Here is a 17879-nt window from a genome sequence, read left to right as displayed (position 1 = left end):
ATTGATAATTAGGAGCCTGAGTTCTTGACCAACCTCCACTACCTATGTGGCCTCAGGTGAGTTATTTTCTCCCTTTGGCTCTAAGTTTTCCCCATCTGTAATGTGAGGGAGTTTAACTAGATGAGCACTAAGGACAAATCAATTTCTGTGAGTCAATTATTATGAAGTACCATGTGGGCATCAAATGCCAAGCGGAAAGCACAGATAAAGAAGTGATTGTGCACCTGGGCTGAGGGGAACAAACATTTCCTAAGAGAAGTGAGACCCAAAAGAGCCTTTAAGGAAGGTGAGATCTTGGAAAGGGAAATTTCGTGAATACTCTAATGAGGAGCTAAAAAGGCAAGAAAGAAAGCAGCTTGGCTGGAAAGGAGGTTCCTGTAGGTGGGCCTCCAGAGATTCGGTACCACAGAAACTGCCAGACATCAGCAAGAAGCCATGGGGATGGAGCATTTGAGGGATTCTAAGTTGAAGGACACGAGTAAAAATGTCAGGCTGGATCGATGCAGGCCACTAAGAAATGGATTCAGGTGATGGCAGTGGGAAGAAAGGACCTGATGCCCAGAGGCATTTCTGGAGAAGACGAGATCAGACTCGTGATTGGCTGAACACACACTGGAGTGGGGTGGGGGTTGGGGGGTGACTCAACTTCAAGCCCAGGTACATTCAAGTCTGAATTGCCCTAGTCAAAGGTAGCATCTGTGGACGTGTATCAGAAATATCTTACTTTTCTTGGAAGCCAACAGGAGAAAAGAGTGCTGCCAAGTGAACTAGAAACAGGAATATCTTTTGTCATTTCAAGGAAACTAGAAAGAAGAAGGCTCAGTATTCTTTGGTAGGAAGAAGACTTAAGTCAGAGGCTCATCTGTACCTCTCTGGCAGGGTTTAAAAGGGGGAAGAGGAATAGAGGCTGCAGGACATTGTGATTCATGGACAGTATGCAGAGATCAAATGACCTGGGTTCAGATACTGGCTCCACTGCTAACTGTGTAACTATAGGCAAGTCACTTAACCTCTCTAAGCCTTAATCTCGTCATCAATAAAAGGGGGCACTTGGTGCCTAATAAAACCTACCTCTTAGGTTGTTGCCAAATTACATGAGATAATCTAAATCAAGTGCTTATTATAATACCCAGAAATTATAGGCTGTAAATAAATGGTACATTAACAGTTTTTTAGGAAGATAACATCATGATCAAAATAGGGATATTTAACAGTTTAGTCTTCCATTTCATTTGAAGCTCCCTAAAATTACTCTTGCTGATAAATTTGTTTTTTTCTTCACACCTCAGTTTCATGGGATGTTTTGGCAAAAATCTGAATTTTCTGAATTGAAAGAATTTTTTGCTAAGGGTCATCAGTATTCATGCAGGGCTTGTTATTCTGAGTCACTAAGAGTTTCCTAACACAGCCTTCTCTCATTGCGATGATGTAACATCCATTCCATTAATTTCATTAACTTGCTTACAAGAGAGTAATTGTTCTGCAAATTTTTTTCTTCCCAGTTTTAGGTACCTGCTGCTTATTGTGGACACACATAGAATTTTATGTATTATTTTTCAACTTAGGCTAATGTTTTAGCAAACTCTGGAATGTCAGCCCTAACCCCGGCCTTGGTTTTCTGTCACATGCATGTAGTAAGTGCTAGATCCTGGACATTCTTTGAGATTTAGTTTAAGACTAAGTTTATTTTCCGATAGGTTATTTGTGTACTTTCATGGATTTTGTGACTCTTTTTCAACAATTTGATGTCTTAGATCTCAGCATACGGGAGCAAGTTAATGCTTCCTGAGATCTTTGCCAAAGGTCAAGAGGTCATTTTTGTGTATTTATAATATTTCCATCATTTTCATATATATCTCAATATTCTTTTTAAACTGTTCTTTTCCTTTTTTCATCCTCTGAATACTGTTTTGACAGAGCTTGTTATGAGCATGCTTTCACGGATGAGAAAACTAAGAAAGCTGAGTGATTTGCCCAACGTAGTCCACCTGGAAAATGAAAGCGAGAGGATTCCAATCTAGGTCTTAGGATTCAAAAGCCTGTGCATGTTCCATTTTTCGTACTTTCCACACTGTATTTCTCAATGTCTTTCTGGGACATTTTATAAACCATATTATATCACCTCTAAGGATCTTTCAGTTTGTTATATATGTGTCTATTAAGTTAGATTGTGAGCTCCTAAAAGATAGAGCATTGTCTTATTCATCTTTAAATTTCTCAGAGCCCAAATAGTGCCTGGAACCTAGTAGGTGCTCAATAAAAGGCATTGAATTTACAGGATTGAATGCTGACATCAATGAATAATTGAAGATTCCTTAAGTTGATAACTGACCCAGTAGCATCATTGATCATTTAATTGCCCTGGACTTACTTATTTTCTACCACACTACATATTTCTGTATAGAATATATATAGCTCGTTGTATTGCAAGATTTAACTAGAAGAAAGAGTTCATGCTTGCTTTGTCCATGGAGGTTTCATAGGAATGAATTGCTAAACTGTGGAAAATGTTTTAACCAAATGCATCTTATTCTGTAGGAAACAAGCTATGTTGAAGACAACTCCAATCAAAATGGTGCCATATCACTGATATTCTCACTCAAAGAAGAAGTTGGTGCATTGGCCAAAGTATTGCACTTATTTGAGGTCAGTGCTACAATCATGTTTGTCTTGGATAATGTCGTAGCAAACTTCCATATTCTTTTCTAGTTAGAGGCAATGAAAAGCACACAGGATCTGGAACAGGCAGATTTGAATTTGAGCTCAAGTTCTTACATTAACCAACTGTGTGACCTTAGCTAAGTCATTCAATCTCTCTGAGCTTCAGTTTTTCCATTCATAATATAGTGCTGATAATATGTGCCTTGTCAGTTTCAACAGGAACTTTGTAATGAAATAATGTGTTTTGTAAAATGCCTAATCATATGTGTGATTAGGCATGATTAATTATAATCATGTGACACATGTGATTACATTTCACATAACATGTAATTACATGTGTTACATGTGATTACAGTTAAAGACTAGACAAAACAAGAAATAAATATTATTTTATTCACTAAATTAATATTGTTTGTCTTCTATGTGTAAGTGTAAAATAATATGCAAGACACCGTCCCTTTCTTCAAGCAGCTTAACCCAAAACTATATTTTAGAAAATAGCTAGTGTTCTTCAAGACATTGGTAAATGTCTTATGATTAAAATGGTTCCATAATTAATAAACTTGGGGAACTTGGGCATATTATTTTACCTGATCTCTTTATTATAGGACTTTTAGAGTCTCTAAAACTAATTATACTAAGTTGTTTAAAGAGAGAAATGTATGTATCATTTTCCAAACTTACTTGACTGTGGATCCTTTTTATTTTAAGAACATGTATTCACATCTCGGAACAGAGTTTAGGAAATGTTGATTTGGCTGTTTTCTGGGCAGCCAAACTTCACAGAACTCCAAATAGGTTTCCTCATCCAGATTCCTCCAGAGTACTATGCTAATATTTTTGCTGGGATTTTGTCCCACCTGAAAATGCATTGCTTTATACTAAGATTCCTGTGACCTCTCCAGCTGATTGGGAGGCAGGGGTAGCACATTGGTCAGGGCTGTGCACATAGTTAGTACTTAGTGTGTTTGGGCATGCAACCAACAAATCCTTTTGGGGCATGACTGGATACGATTAGATACCTTGTGAAAACCTATGATGTTCTCAGCACTATGGGTGTGGAGGAAGATGGGGGACACATAGAAGTTGTAAGGAAGAGAAAGTGCCTCCTTTAGGATCTATAAGAGGAAGCAAATATTCTGAGTAGCTGGGGAGGGAAGGCAGAGCATGAGAGGTTATCTCAGTAAATGGTAGCTTTATAGACATGATCTTATTCAGTCTTATGAAAACAGCATAAGGTAGGAGCTATTTCTGCCCCCATTTTTCAGAGATAGAAACCGAGGCTTAGGGGGTTAGGTAAATGTGCCCAAGGTCAAACAGCTAGTAAATACTGAAGAAATCACTTAAACCAAGCATTCTGAGTCTAGAACCTACATACACTCTTAACTGCTATTCAGTACTGCCCCAGATAGAATGGGCTTCATGGCTTGCAGGGCCCAGTGCAAAATGAAAACGTGGGGTCTCTTCCTCAATAACAGGAAACAATGCTGTTAAAAGTACTAAAATATATAACTTTGTCCTTTCTTGTGTGGTCTCCTCATGTCCTGTTATGGTGTTTTTGATTTGCCATTTAGTTGTGCTCTCCTCCCGTGGGCACCTTGGCCTTCTAACTGCTGGGTTCCCTCTCCAGCCAGGGCTGGGCTGACAGCCAAGCCCCTACCAAGGATGGGGAAATCCATCTTCCATTTCCGTGGGCCTGCTGCACCAACCACAGTGATGAGCTATCCCCCAAGAAATTGTAACCTCTGGTTGGAGAATGGAAAAGAGGCTTGCCTGAAGCCAAATCACCCGCCAAATCCCCTGCCAGATCTCCCAGGGTTAGGGGAGAGTAGCAGCAGAATATGAGCTTCCCCCCAAAGCCCATGCCTCCTGGTCATGACTCTGGGCAAAGGGCAGTAGTGGTGGTGAGGTAAGACCAGGGAGGGGAAGGCTGCGTGGGTCCAGAGGGCCAACGTGCTTGAAAGCAAGCCCCTTAAAACCATGGCTGAGAAGGTAAGGAGAGGGCAAATGGTGTGATTACACATGAGCTGAGTCTCCAAATACCCAGCATGTGCTTCATTGTCCCATTGGACTTTGCTTATCAAACACAAATTCAAAAGTTGTTATTAAGAATTTCAACTCACGCCCATAATCCCAGCACTTTGGGAGGCCGAGGCTGACAGATCACAAGGTCAGGAGATCGAGATTATCTTGGCTAACATGGTGAAACCCCGTCTTTACTAAAAATACAAAAAATTAGCCAGACTTGGTGGCAGGCGCCTGTAGTCCCAGCTACTCGTGAGGCTGAGGCAGGAGAATGGCGTGAACCCGGGAGGCGGAGCTTGCAGTGAGCCCGGATCGCGCCACTGCACTCCAGCCTGGGCGACAGAGCAAGACTCCGTCACAAAAAAAAAAAAAAAAAAAAAAGGAATTTCAAGGAGGTTTCAAGAAACCCCAAGTGTGATTCCTGTGGGACGACACTGGTTGCACATCCCAGAAGCTGGCCCTGACCTCAGACCTCTTTTATCAAGCTTTCCTTGAATTAATTACGATCTTCTCAGTGTTCCCAAAGCACTTCTTACTTTTAACTGCAGCACTTCCTTGCGTGCTCAGCGTATACATTATGTCTAGCCCTGAGGATGTTTTCCTCAAGAAGGGAACCTTGTCTCAGTCATGTTTATATCCTCAACAGAACCTGAGTTTTATATACGTTGTGTTCAATTAAGAATGAAATTCAATCTAAAGAAAATTTTTTTAACTTAATAAATTTTTTTAAGTTAAAAAATATTTTAAAAGTATCTTTTCACTTTTTGAGCCAATTAGTTTTTTTCTTTTTCTTTTTTGTTTTTTTTTTTTGAGATAGAGTCTTACTCTGTCACCCAGGCTGGAGTGTAGTGGCACGATCTCAGCTCACTGCAACCTCTGCCTCCCAGGTTAAAGTGATTCTCATGCCTCAGCCTCTCCAGTAGCTGGGACTTCAGGTACATGCCACCATGCCCAGCTAATTTTTATAATTTTAGTAGAGACAGGGTTTCACCATGTTGCCCAAGCTGATCTGGAACTCCTGGACTCAAGTCATCTGCCTGCCTTTGAGAACATAAAGCTACACAAGGCAGAGATTTTTTTTCTGCTTTTCCCACTGTTACACTCCAGCACCTAGAACAGTGGTTAACACAAAAAAGGTGCTTAACTGAATGAATTATTGAATGGTCCTGTCTATTTACCTAAGACCAATGATTTAGGGCATTTTTTGTAAATGTCTTTAATGTTGTCCCTAGCAACCTCTGAAATAGGCCAGGACATAACTTCACTTAAGTTTACTGCAAGACAACAGCACATAGTGGTCCAAGAAGTTCTCCCTTGCCAGTTTATTCTCATCTCAAAAGATGCCTAGGCGTTCCTTCTTTGTGAAGTGTGCTCTCAAAAAAATAAAATTAAAAAAAGAGCTGAGAAAGCTTTAGGGTAAAACAAATATTGAAGGATAAAATGACATATAAAATGTAATGTGCTCCATCTTTCAGAGAAATGCATATCTATACCAAGTTGAGGAGGCAGAGTATAAGGAGTACCTACTGAATATCTATTAATGAAAACAAAAATTGTTAGGTGCAGACAAAAATTGTTAGGTGCCTTTGCTTTTTTAAACTCTCAATAAGCTGCCAGGTAATATTATCATCTTTATTTTAAACACAGAATATCAACTTCAGAATGGCCAATTAATATATATCCAAAAGTAGTGAGTAGCAGAACCAGGATTTGAACTCAGCCCACATACTTGCAAGATACCATTCTCTCTTTTCAATGAATAAAATAGAGGAGGAGGAGGAGACGGGGTGCCCAGTATGCAGTCAAAAGAAGATCCAGAAAGACAAGCCGACTTTTCACCATTGTGACCAATCCCCCTTTAGAAAAGCTTTCTTAAAGGATAGGAGAAGAAAGGGGTTTCTGGTGAATCCTTAGAAAAACTGGTGATTCATTTCACCTTGCCTATATCTTCTGTTTGAATCCTGATTAAGCAAGGTTTTATGCTGCCATCTTTTATGCATAAATTAAATTAAATGTTAGACAAATCGTGAAATTGTTTTTGAAAAGTTCAAGCCTTTATTGCCTTCCCCTAGATGTCCACTTGGAGTAATATCAAGAGTGCTTTCTTTATCCCTCAGCAGAGATGTGGTGAGTTGACATGGGTCATTTGTAAACCTACACAGACCTCTTGTTGAAAAGTAAAAATTCATTTGTTAAAGGTATGATCCTAATCAGGCTTGTAAATTAACTTTTGAGGCTCTCTTAGCAATCAAAATTATTGGTTTCCAAGGATCCATACTAGTAAATTAGAAAGACACCAATAAGGAAATTACATGCCAAACTGGAGGGTTATTTATTAACAAATTGACTCAAATGGGAAAGAAATGATTTAAACAATTCAGCTGTATGTTCAGTGTGTAATTAACCAGAAACTTCACTCATATAAGACTTTTGCCAAGTAAGTAGCAGTTACATATAATCTCATCATAACTCCTACACCCCACCCCCCATTTGTTAGCCTGGGCACAATTTTTTAAACATTTTTTAATAATCACATACCTATATCTATCATAAATATTACCCAAATGGTTATCATTATAACCATTTAACAAATTAAGTTTTCATTATAAAAGTAGTAAATGTGGTCGGGTGCGGTGGCTCACACCTGTAATCCCAGCACTTTGGGAGGCTGAGGCAGGCAGATCACGAGGTCAGGAGATTGAGACCATCCTGGTTAACATGGTGAAAGCTTGTCTCTACTAAAAATACAAAAAATTAGCCAGACTTGGTGGCGGGTGCCTGTAGTCCCAGCTACTCGTGAGGCTGAGGCAGGAGAATGGCATGGACCTGGGAGGCGGAGCTTGCAGTGAGCTGAGATCACACCACTGCACTCCAGCCTGGACGACAGAGTAAGATTCCGTCTCAAAAAAAAAAAAAAAAAAAAAAAAAAAAGCAATAAATGTTTCTAGGAAAGTTGAACTATGATTTTAAAAAAAGAGAAAGAAGGAAACAAAATCATCCCTAAGCCCTTCATCTGGAGACCACCACTGCACTCGTGTCTTGAAGTGCTTACTGACACATTTTTTAATACATGTTGTTGTTTTTGTTACTCACTTTTTAATGATTGCCTAATCTTCCATTGTGTGATTATACCACAGTCCACTTCATCATTCCTGTATTATGGGAGTTTAGTTAGCTTAGAAGTTTTGGTGAAATGCTATGTGAATTTTCCCATAAGTTAAATTTCTAGCACTAGAAAAACTGAGCCATAAAACATAAATTGTTTTATTGTTATCCTCAAAGCTAGAAGCTTCTCTGTGGACGTGGATGCTTCCAGGGGTGGGGTATGAGTGATGAGCACTGTATCCTATGGTCTGCTTCCCACAACTTCTTCTCTGCTCCCCTCCCTTCCCAAACTCTCCCACAAATAAGCGTGCCAGAGGTGTGTCCATTCTCGGTTCTTGGATTTGCTGTGCTCTCAGCTCTACGTAAGGCAGTGATTGGTTATGTCGTCTTTTGAAGTTTCATCTTAGGTAAATAGTAGGTGGAACCTACCCATTCTCTTTATTCCTGAGCCAAGAAGGATGACATTGCTCTTTGCTTTGTTTAACAAGTAATCTCTGTTTGCCAGAGAAAGCCTCAGACCTATCGCTGTCTCTCTGGCATTACCTCCCCATTATTCTCTCTCTCCCTAGTGGGGGCCCCTCTGTGGGTTTCCCTAGCCACAGCCCTCAGGGGTGTGTTGTCTGCAGTTGGAGCCATAAATAATGGATGCACCATGAGCCTGTTTGAGGTTACTTATTGTACTTACTACACCCAGAGGTTTTAATTATTTGTGTTTGACATAATGGTAGTAATAATAATAAAAGTTGATATTTGTGGAGTGCTCACTGTATGTATGCCTGGCAGGAAAGGCAGTGTGGTTAAAAAACTAGTGACTCTGAAATTAGAAAAAAAATGGGCCTCACTCTCTAGCTACTTACAGCCAAGCACCTTCATCTCTGACTTTATTTTTTTATGTCTCCCTTAACCTTTTCAAAGGATTGTTGGGATGGTCACAGAAAAGAATTCTATACTATAAAGTGATACTTAAATATGAAAAGGCATCACCACAGTTCTTTTGAACCTTATACCATTAACAATCAAGGCAAAAGGTACACCTCTTCAACTACAAGTTCAGTGAATTTTAATTTTTTGAAATTTTAGAGTTATTTAAGTTATATTTTCAGATATTTTCTGTCCATTTAAATATTGGAGTAACCCCTATTATATGTTTATTTGTTTTAATAAAGTGTATATAATACTCCTTGGTTTTCTCCATAATAGCATTACTAAGGAAATCACGTACTTTCTGACTAAGTAACAGATGATTTGCTGGGCATTTATGTTAGAGGACCAACTAAAATAAATGACTTTGTTTTTGTAATAACCATAAGAGCTAAAATATCACCATCTAAAGACATTGAAATTGAGAAGCTGTAGTAAATAATCATTATTTTCACATTTTTATGGCATTTAATGAAAGCAGCTTCCCAGCTCTTTGCACGAATGTGGGAGTGGGATGTTTCCATGCTTAGCAAGTGCTTCCAGCAGGAAAACACTGATGACTGCAAGTTGAAATCTTTGTACTGGGGGTTCAGTGTATTTTAGTAGACTTTGCCAAGTGTTGCTGCTGACCAACATTCATTTTTTAGTTCATTTCTGCTTCAGAACCAGTGTAAAGAGTCCAGGTTTTACAAGAAAACTATGGCATAATTACAAATGAGCTCTAGTCCCCCACAGCCCATTCTTGGAAAGGGACAAGACAGATGTAAATAAAACTCTTGAGTCATCCAGCCTAATATTTTTTAGAGGATGCATTCGGACAAATTATACAACCCACCTTGTGCTTCTTATTTATGTCTGGTGATTTTGCACCTAGCACTCAGCAGATGCCATAGTAATCCAGACGAATCCAAGGAATTTGGTTCTACAGTTAGGGACATTTGAGACATCAAGCAAATTCTGATACTCAGACAGTTATTGCCTTTGAGAAAGAAGTTATTGCCTTTTTTCTGATAATGCATCACAGCTACATTCCTTAAAAGCTCTAAGACTATTTACACTTGTGATGTTCCAACATTTTTTGAGAGCATTTTAAAAATTGTTTTTTCATTGAGGTGTTTAAGAATAGTCAAGAATAAATGTCAGTTTGAATTATACACACACACACACACACACATATATATGAGAGTTAATATGAAAATATAAACAATTATTACAAATCAGTAAAAAAATCTCTATAATAAGAAAATGGTATGAACTGATAATTCATAAAAGAAATGCAAATGGCCACTAAACCTAGGAAAAATGTTTAGTGTCATCAGCAGTTAAATAAAAAATTGAACAATGAGTTATTTGCTGTTTTCACCTGTCAAGTCAAGAATACTGAAAATCCTTAAAGGTAGTACAGGTGAGAAACATAGATCCTCTAGTGAAAAGATAGAAGAGATGAGTATAGTCTTTCTGGAAGGCAATGAGACAATATATAAAGAATATTTAAAGGGTAGTTTCTGATTAAGCAATTTGACCCCTAGGCATTTATTCTGAGAAATCAGTTAGACAAGTAGGCAAAACTTTATGTATAATGCTGACCGTTATTTCTAGTGGCAGAAAAACAAGAAGCAACATATCCATCACCAGAGTATTGGTTAAAGAATTTATGACCACGTCTATGCAGCGGATCATCAGGCAGCCATTAAAAATGGTCTGATGAGGGTAGGAATGGCTAATGTAAAAGCGGGAAATATCTTATTCAGCCTTGCATTGTCCAAGTACCTAGCCTGGCCCATGATATTTGATTTAAAGACGATATTCCTCAGGGAGATATGATGTGCTCTTTTCTTCCCGTTGGATCCCTGAAATTCTCTTTATTTAGCCACGTAGTCACCAGAGTAATAGTTAAATCTGAGGGTGGCATGGAATATGATGGACTTTTTTCCATTTTCCTACCCACAAACTCTTCTCATATCCTTGGATAATTTTGATCCTTTTGAGGAGATTATAGAAGATGTCCTGAATGTAATATCTTCTTACCATTTCCACTCCCACCAACATGGACATAGCCACCTTCACGTCTTGTCTGCATTTCAGCAATGGCTTCTTGAAGGCCTTGCTTGGTCTATCTTATCCCTTAAAGTTTATTTTCAACATAGAAGTTAGACGGTCCTTTTAAGCCTATGAGATCATATTCTTCCTCTGCTCAAAATCTTGCAAAGATCCCTATTTCTTTCAGAATCAAAACCATAATTCTCAAAATGGCCTGCAATGACCCTGTGATTATTCTGACACTGTCTCCTGTTATTTTCCCCTTGACCTCCTCCACTCTCATTAACCCACCTTGTGGCTGTCTCTTCAACAGGCCAGGCATGCTGCCACCTTCCGGCCTTCACCTCTCTCAACTCCTTTAGGACTGTACATAAATCTTGCCATCCCAATGAGGCCCCATGTGCCTGCCCTATTTAGTCCTGCAATCTGCCCTCACCCTGCCTCGGGAATGCCCATTTGCTTCCCCCTGCTCTGTGGTGCATTTTTGCCTTAGCCCTTCTCATGATAACATGCACAAATGAGTTTCTGTTTGTTGTTTGTATCCCCTCAACTTGAATGTAAGCTTTATAAAGGAAAGCATCTTTATTTTTTTCACTGATAGATCCCAAGCTGCTAGAAGGATGATTGGTCACTGTTGGGTGCTACAAATGTATATATTTATTGAATAGCTTGAATGGAAAGTAATTATATATATATATATATTTTTTTTTTTTTTTTTTTTTTTTTTTTTTTTTTTGAGACAGAGTCTCACTCTGTTGCCCAGGCTGGAGTGCAGTGACGCGATCTTGGCTCACTGCAACTTCCACTTTCCTGGTTCAAGCAATTTCCCTGTCTCAGCCTCCCAAGTAGCTGGGATTGGGATTACAGGCACACACCACCATGCCTAGCTAATTCTTTTGTGTTTTTAGTAGAGACGGGGTTTCACTATGTTGGCCAGAGTTGTCTCCAACTCCTGACCTCAGGCAATCTGCCCGCCTCGGCCCCTCAAAGTGCTGGGATTACAGGCGTGAGCCACCGTGCCAGGCCTATATAAATATATTAGTGGTAATTACATTAGATAATTTTTACTGAGCATTTACTATGTGCCAAGTGGTGCACGTGTATCATAATATCCAACACTCCCAATGAACTTATGAAGCAGGTATAATTAAGACCAGCAAGTTACAGATGGTAAAACTGAGGAATAGAAACATGAAGGTACATTGTCTCACAAGCAATAAAATTAGGTATTAGATAAAAAGCAATAAAATTAGGTATTAGATATAAATCAAATAAGTCTGACCCCCTATTCAAGCAGAACAATGTTGCTTCTATATTATTTATTTATTGTAATTCCATAGAATTTCGTTTGGAAAGTGGGGGGGTTTCCTATGTAAATATTTTTGGCAGCCACTGTCCTAAATATTTTAACCAAATCAAAATCTTACAATTCTAGGCCTTTAGCAGATTTTCATTTGATTAAATTGTGACACATGAACTAACTGCCCCACCTCCTGCCACTTAGTACTTGGTTTTAAAGAAGAAAAAGTAAACAACTTTTGCAAATTTAAGGACTTTTTTCTACTCTTATAAAAATAATTGTATTCTTGAACTCTTCATTTTGTTGTGTTAGGTTTTCTTGTTCTGGTTCTGTATCTTTGGCCTGCATTATTTCCAGTGACTGTCTCCCTCACCCTCTCCATTCTCTCTTCTAGGAGAATGATATAAACCTGACCCACATTGAATCTAGACCTTCTCGTTTAAAGAAAGATGAGTACGAATTTTTCACCCATTTGGATAAACGTAGCCTGCCTGCTCTGACAAACATCATCAAGATCTTGAGGAATGACATTGGTGCCACTGTCCATGAGCTTTCACGAGATAAGAAGAAAGACACAGGTAAGAATTAGAGGAATTTTGCAACATAAGTAACTCCACACTGTCTTCATAAAATAACAGCAATATACATATTTAACAGCATATTTAAATATATGTATATTTAATATATATTGCTGTTGTTTTGCGGAAGCAAAATAATATATATGTATTGGAAATAATGCCTTGGAAGACTGTTTGGGGGATTAAATGGGTGGATGTAGGTTGGGGACCCAGGCACGTGCCTGGTATATTTTAGACATATAATGAATTTTAGTTATTTTTCGCCTTCCTAAAGATAGCTATTTCTTTTTTTTCTTTCTTTTTCTTTTTTACTTTATAAGCTTTTAATTTTTATTTATTTTTATTTTTCTCTCTTTTATTTTCTTTTGACTTTTATTTTAAATTCAGGGTTATATGTACAGGTTTGTTACATGGGTAAATTGTGTGTCATGGGAATTTGGTGTACAGATAATTTTGTTACCCAGGTAATCAGCATAATACCCAATAAGTAGTATCTAATTTTCAACAAAACCCATGAAAACAAGCAATGAGGAAAGGAATTCCTAGTCAATAAATGCTGCTGGGATAACTCGAAAGCCATATGCAGAAAATTGAAATTGGACCACTGCCTTTCACCATATACAAAAACCAACTCAAGACGGTTGAATGGATTTTTGAATCTCTCCATTCCAACCAGAGGGATCTCCCCAAGTCCTTTTCATAACATGCCAATTCCAGAGCTGGAGCTACCTGGCTCCTTGTTACTAGCACTTTCATTGTCATTTTCCATCTTCTTATCTGTCTCTTCTTCTCATACAATCTCCTTGTGGGCAGGTAGACTCTCTTACCTATATTTGTATTCTCAGAGTTTAGCACACTGCTTGGTACACAGGTGCTCTGCACATATTTCTGAGTGAATGACTAATATAGGAGTTGTCAAAACTTGCATTGTCCCATTATTTACATACTGAAATGCTACTCATCCTCTGGGGAGGAAAAGGGTGATAGAGTGTAGAAATTATAAGTGTGGGCTTGAAGTTGAATAGACTGTGATTCAAGTCCTACTTCTTCCACATATTGAGTTTGATACCCCTGACAAATTGCTTTAACTGCCCTGACCTCAATTTTTCATAGGGCTTTTGTGAGGATTAAATGAAGTCATACATAAACAGCGCTTAGAACAGTGCCTGGTGCACTGTAGGGCTGGACAAATGATAGCATGTGGTTGTTATTATGATTATGATTAGCCTGAAAGCAATACAGAGGAGGAAGGTGACTGCTTTTTAGGGCCTCAAGCATATTCAAATGAACCATTTTTTAATAGACTTTTTATTTTATTTTTTGTTTTTATTTTTATTTTTTTAGACAGAATTTCACTCTTGTTGCCCAGGCTAGAGTGCAATGGCACGATCTCAGCTCACCGCAACCTCTGCCTCCTGGGTTCAAGCGATTCTCCTGCCTCAGCCTCTCGAGTAGCTGGGATTACAAGCATGCCCTACCACGCCCGGCTAATTTTTGTATTTTCCATACAGATGGGGTTTCACCATGTTTGTCAAGCTGGTCTCAAACTCTTGACCTCAGGTGATCCACCCACCTCAGCCTCCCAAAGTGTTGGGATTACAGGCATAAGCCACTGTGGCTGGCCTTAACAGACTTTTTAAAAGAGCAATATTAGGTTTACAGAAAAACTGCACAGAAAGTACAGAGAGTTCCCAGGTCTTTCGTCCCTACCTCAGTTTCTTCTATTAACATCTTGCATTTGTGTGGTATTTTTTTCTAGAATTGATGAGCCAATATTGATATATCATCACTAACTGAAGTCCATAGTTTACATTCGGGATCATGCTTTGTGTTTTACAGTTTTACTGGTTTTGACAAATGCGTAACGTCATGTATCTACCATTTCGATGTCATACAGAATAGTTTCATTGCCCTAAAAATGCCCTGTGCTCCAGTTATTCATTCCTTCTTCTTTACACACTCCTTCCAGCAACCACTGCTCTTTTTGCTAGCTCTATAGTTTTGCTTTTTCAAGAATGTCACATAGTTGAAATCGTACAGTATGTAGCCTTTTCAGACTGGCTTCCTCCATTTAGCAATACATATTTACACATCCTCCATGTCTTTCTGTGACTTGATAGCACATTTCTTTTTGTTCCTGAATAATATTCCATTGTCAGGATGTACCACAGTTTTTTATTCATTCACCTATTGAAGGACTTCTTGGTTGCTTCCAATTTTTGATGATTACAAATAAAGCTGTGAATAAACATTTATGTGCAGGTTTTTGTGTGAAGATAAGTTTTCAACTGATTCAAGTAAATACCTAACAATGTTATTGCTGAGATTAACTTCTTTAAAAAATTATTTTTTTTCTACTGTAAAATCAAGTTTCTTTCCAAAACACTTGGAAAGACTTTGGGTCAAGAGGAGTTCAGGCACCATAGCTGAAAGAAGCATTTGAATAGGCAGAGATGCTTTAAAACGAGACAAGATCCACCCCATAAAACAGGCCACTGAAACATTTCTTAAAAGGTAGCTCCATGGCCTTTCTAGGAGACTTGTCTCTGCCTTCATTCTCCTGTAGGTATAACCAAGGCAAGGAAAGCCCACCCCAGTGTTCTGGCCTTGCAGAGAGTGGACAGCCATGCAGATGGGCTCAGGTCCCTGGAGGGCAGGCACTTGGAATTCCTCCCTGGATCAGTCCTATGTGCCTTCTTGTTAGCCTCCCAAGCTGCTTCCCCAATAACTTCCCTCTCTTGCTTTTTTCCGGCCACCTGCTCTCAACAGGAGCTGCAGACCCTTTAGACAAAGGGCCTGCCAGATCCTGGGGCAATTCAGCCTCTGGTTGGAGCAGGTGGAGGCTGGGCCAGCTGGGGCCGTGAGGAAGGAAATCAAAGCAATTGACAGGCAGACAGCCAGCCCCTGGAGGAGCCAAGGAATATATGGTAAACCAGCTGGAGAGCCGGCAGCCTGAACCGGAGGCTCAGAAAGGAGGTTCTTAGCGGGGACATAGAGGGGGAGTTAGGAGTGCAGATTCAGGAAGCATGGCGACCACACTTGGTGTGACTTTGAGTAAATCATTGACCCTTGCAGTCTCCCACTGTATCAAAGGGGAGTCACAAGAGCCTTTGCCTTATAGGATTGGTGAAATTACACAAGCGAAGCACTGGGAACAGAGTAGAGCATGTTTAATTAAGGACTTAAAGTTATTCTCTATTCTTACCATTATCATCATTATTATTATAAACACTGGCATGGGCACAAGAGCGACCGAAATGCAGCCTGTACACAGCTACTTTTTCAGAGAGTCTGGCAACTGGAAAATGACATGAGAGATCATGCAGCCCTACAGACCCCTTCATTTCTCATTGTAAAAACAGAGGCTGTGACTTGCCTTAAGGCAAACAGTGGGTTCTTTGGAGTCACGGGCAAGGGTGTACTGAGAGCAGCTCTGTGCCGGGCACAGTGCTAGGAGAGAAAGGGTCAAACTGCCTGTTCTTAAGGAGCTCACAGCCTGGCAAAGGAGAAGACACACTCAGGTAAGTAGAATAGAGGGACAGGTGCCGTGACAAAGACAGGGTTGGTGCGATTCAGCCTGTTCTCCACTTGTGTTGAGCTCTGAGGATCCAGGAAGTATGAAAGTAAAAAAGCTAATGTTTTCTTTTTTTTGAGATGGAGCCTCACTCTGTCGCCCAGGCTGGAGTACAGTGGCACAATCTCTGCTCACTGCAACCTCTGCCTCCTGGGTTCAATAAATTCTCCTGCCTCAGCCTCCCCACGTAGCTTGGATTACAGGCGCATGCCACCATGCCAGGCTAATTTTTATATTTTTAGTAGAGACGGGGTTTCGCCATGTTGGTCAGGCTGATGTCGCACTCCTGACCTCAGATGATCCGCCCACCTCGGCCTTCCAAAGTGCTGAGATTACAAGTGTGAGCCACAGTGCCTGGCCTAAAAAGCTAAAGTTTTCACATAGAGGCATCGTGTAATAAAAGTTGGGCTTACTGGAGCCTGGAGGAAGCACAGGTTCAATTCCCTAGTGGGGCTTCTCACGTCCTTGCTCAAAATGGCAAGGTTGTTGATATTTGAAGTGGGATGACATTTTCCCTAAGGAAGAAAACCGGCTAAGACCAACCCTTTAAAACAATACGTGTTTTGTGACCCCTATTTCTTCAGATGATTGGTCACCCAATCCCATAGTGGCTGCCCCTCCTGACCTTACCATACCTGTAATGAGAGAGCTGATGCTGACATGCCACGACCTGGCATCTGCCAAGAAAGACTTTGGGTTTCTATGGTAGTTTCCGTGAAGTGGGGTCTGGGCCAAGAAACAGGTCTTTTTAAGGGGAACAACCACTCCTTTGCAAAGTTGCCCTTTCTGTAGGACTCAGTGGGAGAACAGTCAGAGGAAGAAAAGCATTGTAGTAGATCTGAACCTTTGATTCTTTCTCTGGACAAAATGCCCTTTTTATTGAGGGGCTCAGATCTCAGAAGCGAGTCTGACAGCAGGTTCAAGTAGGAGATCTGAATCTCTCAAATCAATTATGCTAAACCACTTTCCACTCTAGTTTTTAAACCATTCAAAAAGCCATGTGGGTGATAGAAATAGAAGTTTTTCAGTTTCTTAATTGCAAAAGTTCCCCACCCAAAACAGCTTAAGAGAAGGTTAATTACGGCGACATGGTAAAGAAACCCCAACCTTCTCAAATGCCTCCTGGAGAAGCTGATGTGAATTTAATAGGATTTTAATCCAGAGAGTCTTTTGAATACTTGAGGTCTATTCTCCTGCTACCCTCTTTCCTGATGACTTCAAATCCTTCTTCAACCCAACATGAAAGAGCATTAATATCTTTCATCGATCAATCTACTAATCCTTTTACCTTTCCCTTTGAGTCGACTGCATGACATTACATTTAGCGGGGGCTAGAAAATTCCTACGTGGAGACAGATTGCAGCCAAGAGAAGCAGACAGACACAATGTCTTGGGTAGACAGAGGTTAGGAATATCACCATTTGAGAAATATGTTTGCAGTTATTTTCCAAGAACAGATACATATCTATTGGGTTTTGTTTAATTTATGGTGATTATAAGGGTCCTGGTGGGGAAGAAAAGTGAGTTCAAATTGCCAGAACAACTACTGGTTCTGTGGAAAGCAGAGAGACCTATCTGCCTGTCTATGTATGTATGTATGTATGTATGTATGTATGTATCTATCTATCCATCATCTATCATCTATGCCTGTCTATCTATCATCTGTCTATCTATC

The 17879-nt window shown here is 39.7% G+C and overlaps 1 protein-coding gene across 1 annotated transcript in view; it reads left to right on the top strand.

Moving 5' to 3' along the window:
• PAH (phenylalanine hydroxylase) overlaps positions 1-17879 on the top strand; it is a 105404-nt gene that overhangs the window by 42774 nt on the left and 44751 nt on the right. The window contains exons 3-4 of the mRNA XM_003269933.3: positions 2539-2646; positions 12447-12630. Of these exons, the coding sequence (XP_003269981.1) occupies positions 2539-2646; positions 12447-12630 (292 nt within the window). The remainder of the gene's footprint in view (positions 1-2538; positions 2647-12446; positions 12631-17879) is intronic.

Source organism: Nomascus leucogenys, chromosome 10 (assembly GCF_006542625.1).
Source record: "Nomascus leucogenys isolate Asia chromosome 10, Asia_NLE_v1, whole genome shotgun sequence".
NCBI lineage: Eukaryota > Metazoa > Chordata > Mammalia > Primates > Hylobatidae > Nomascus > Nomascus leucogenys.
This window is presented reverse-complemented; position numbering and strand designations above follow the sequence as displayed.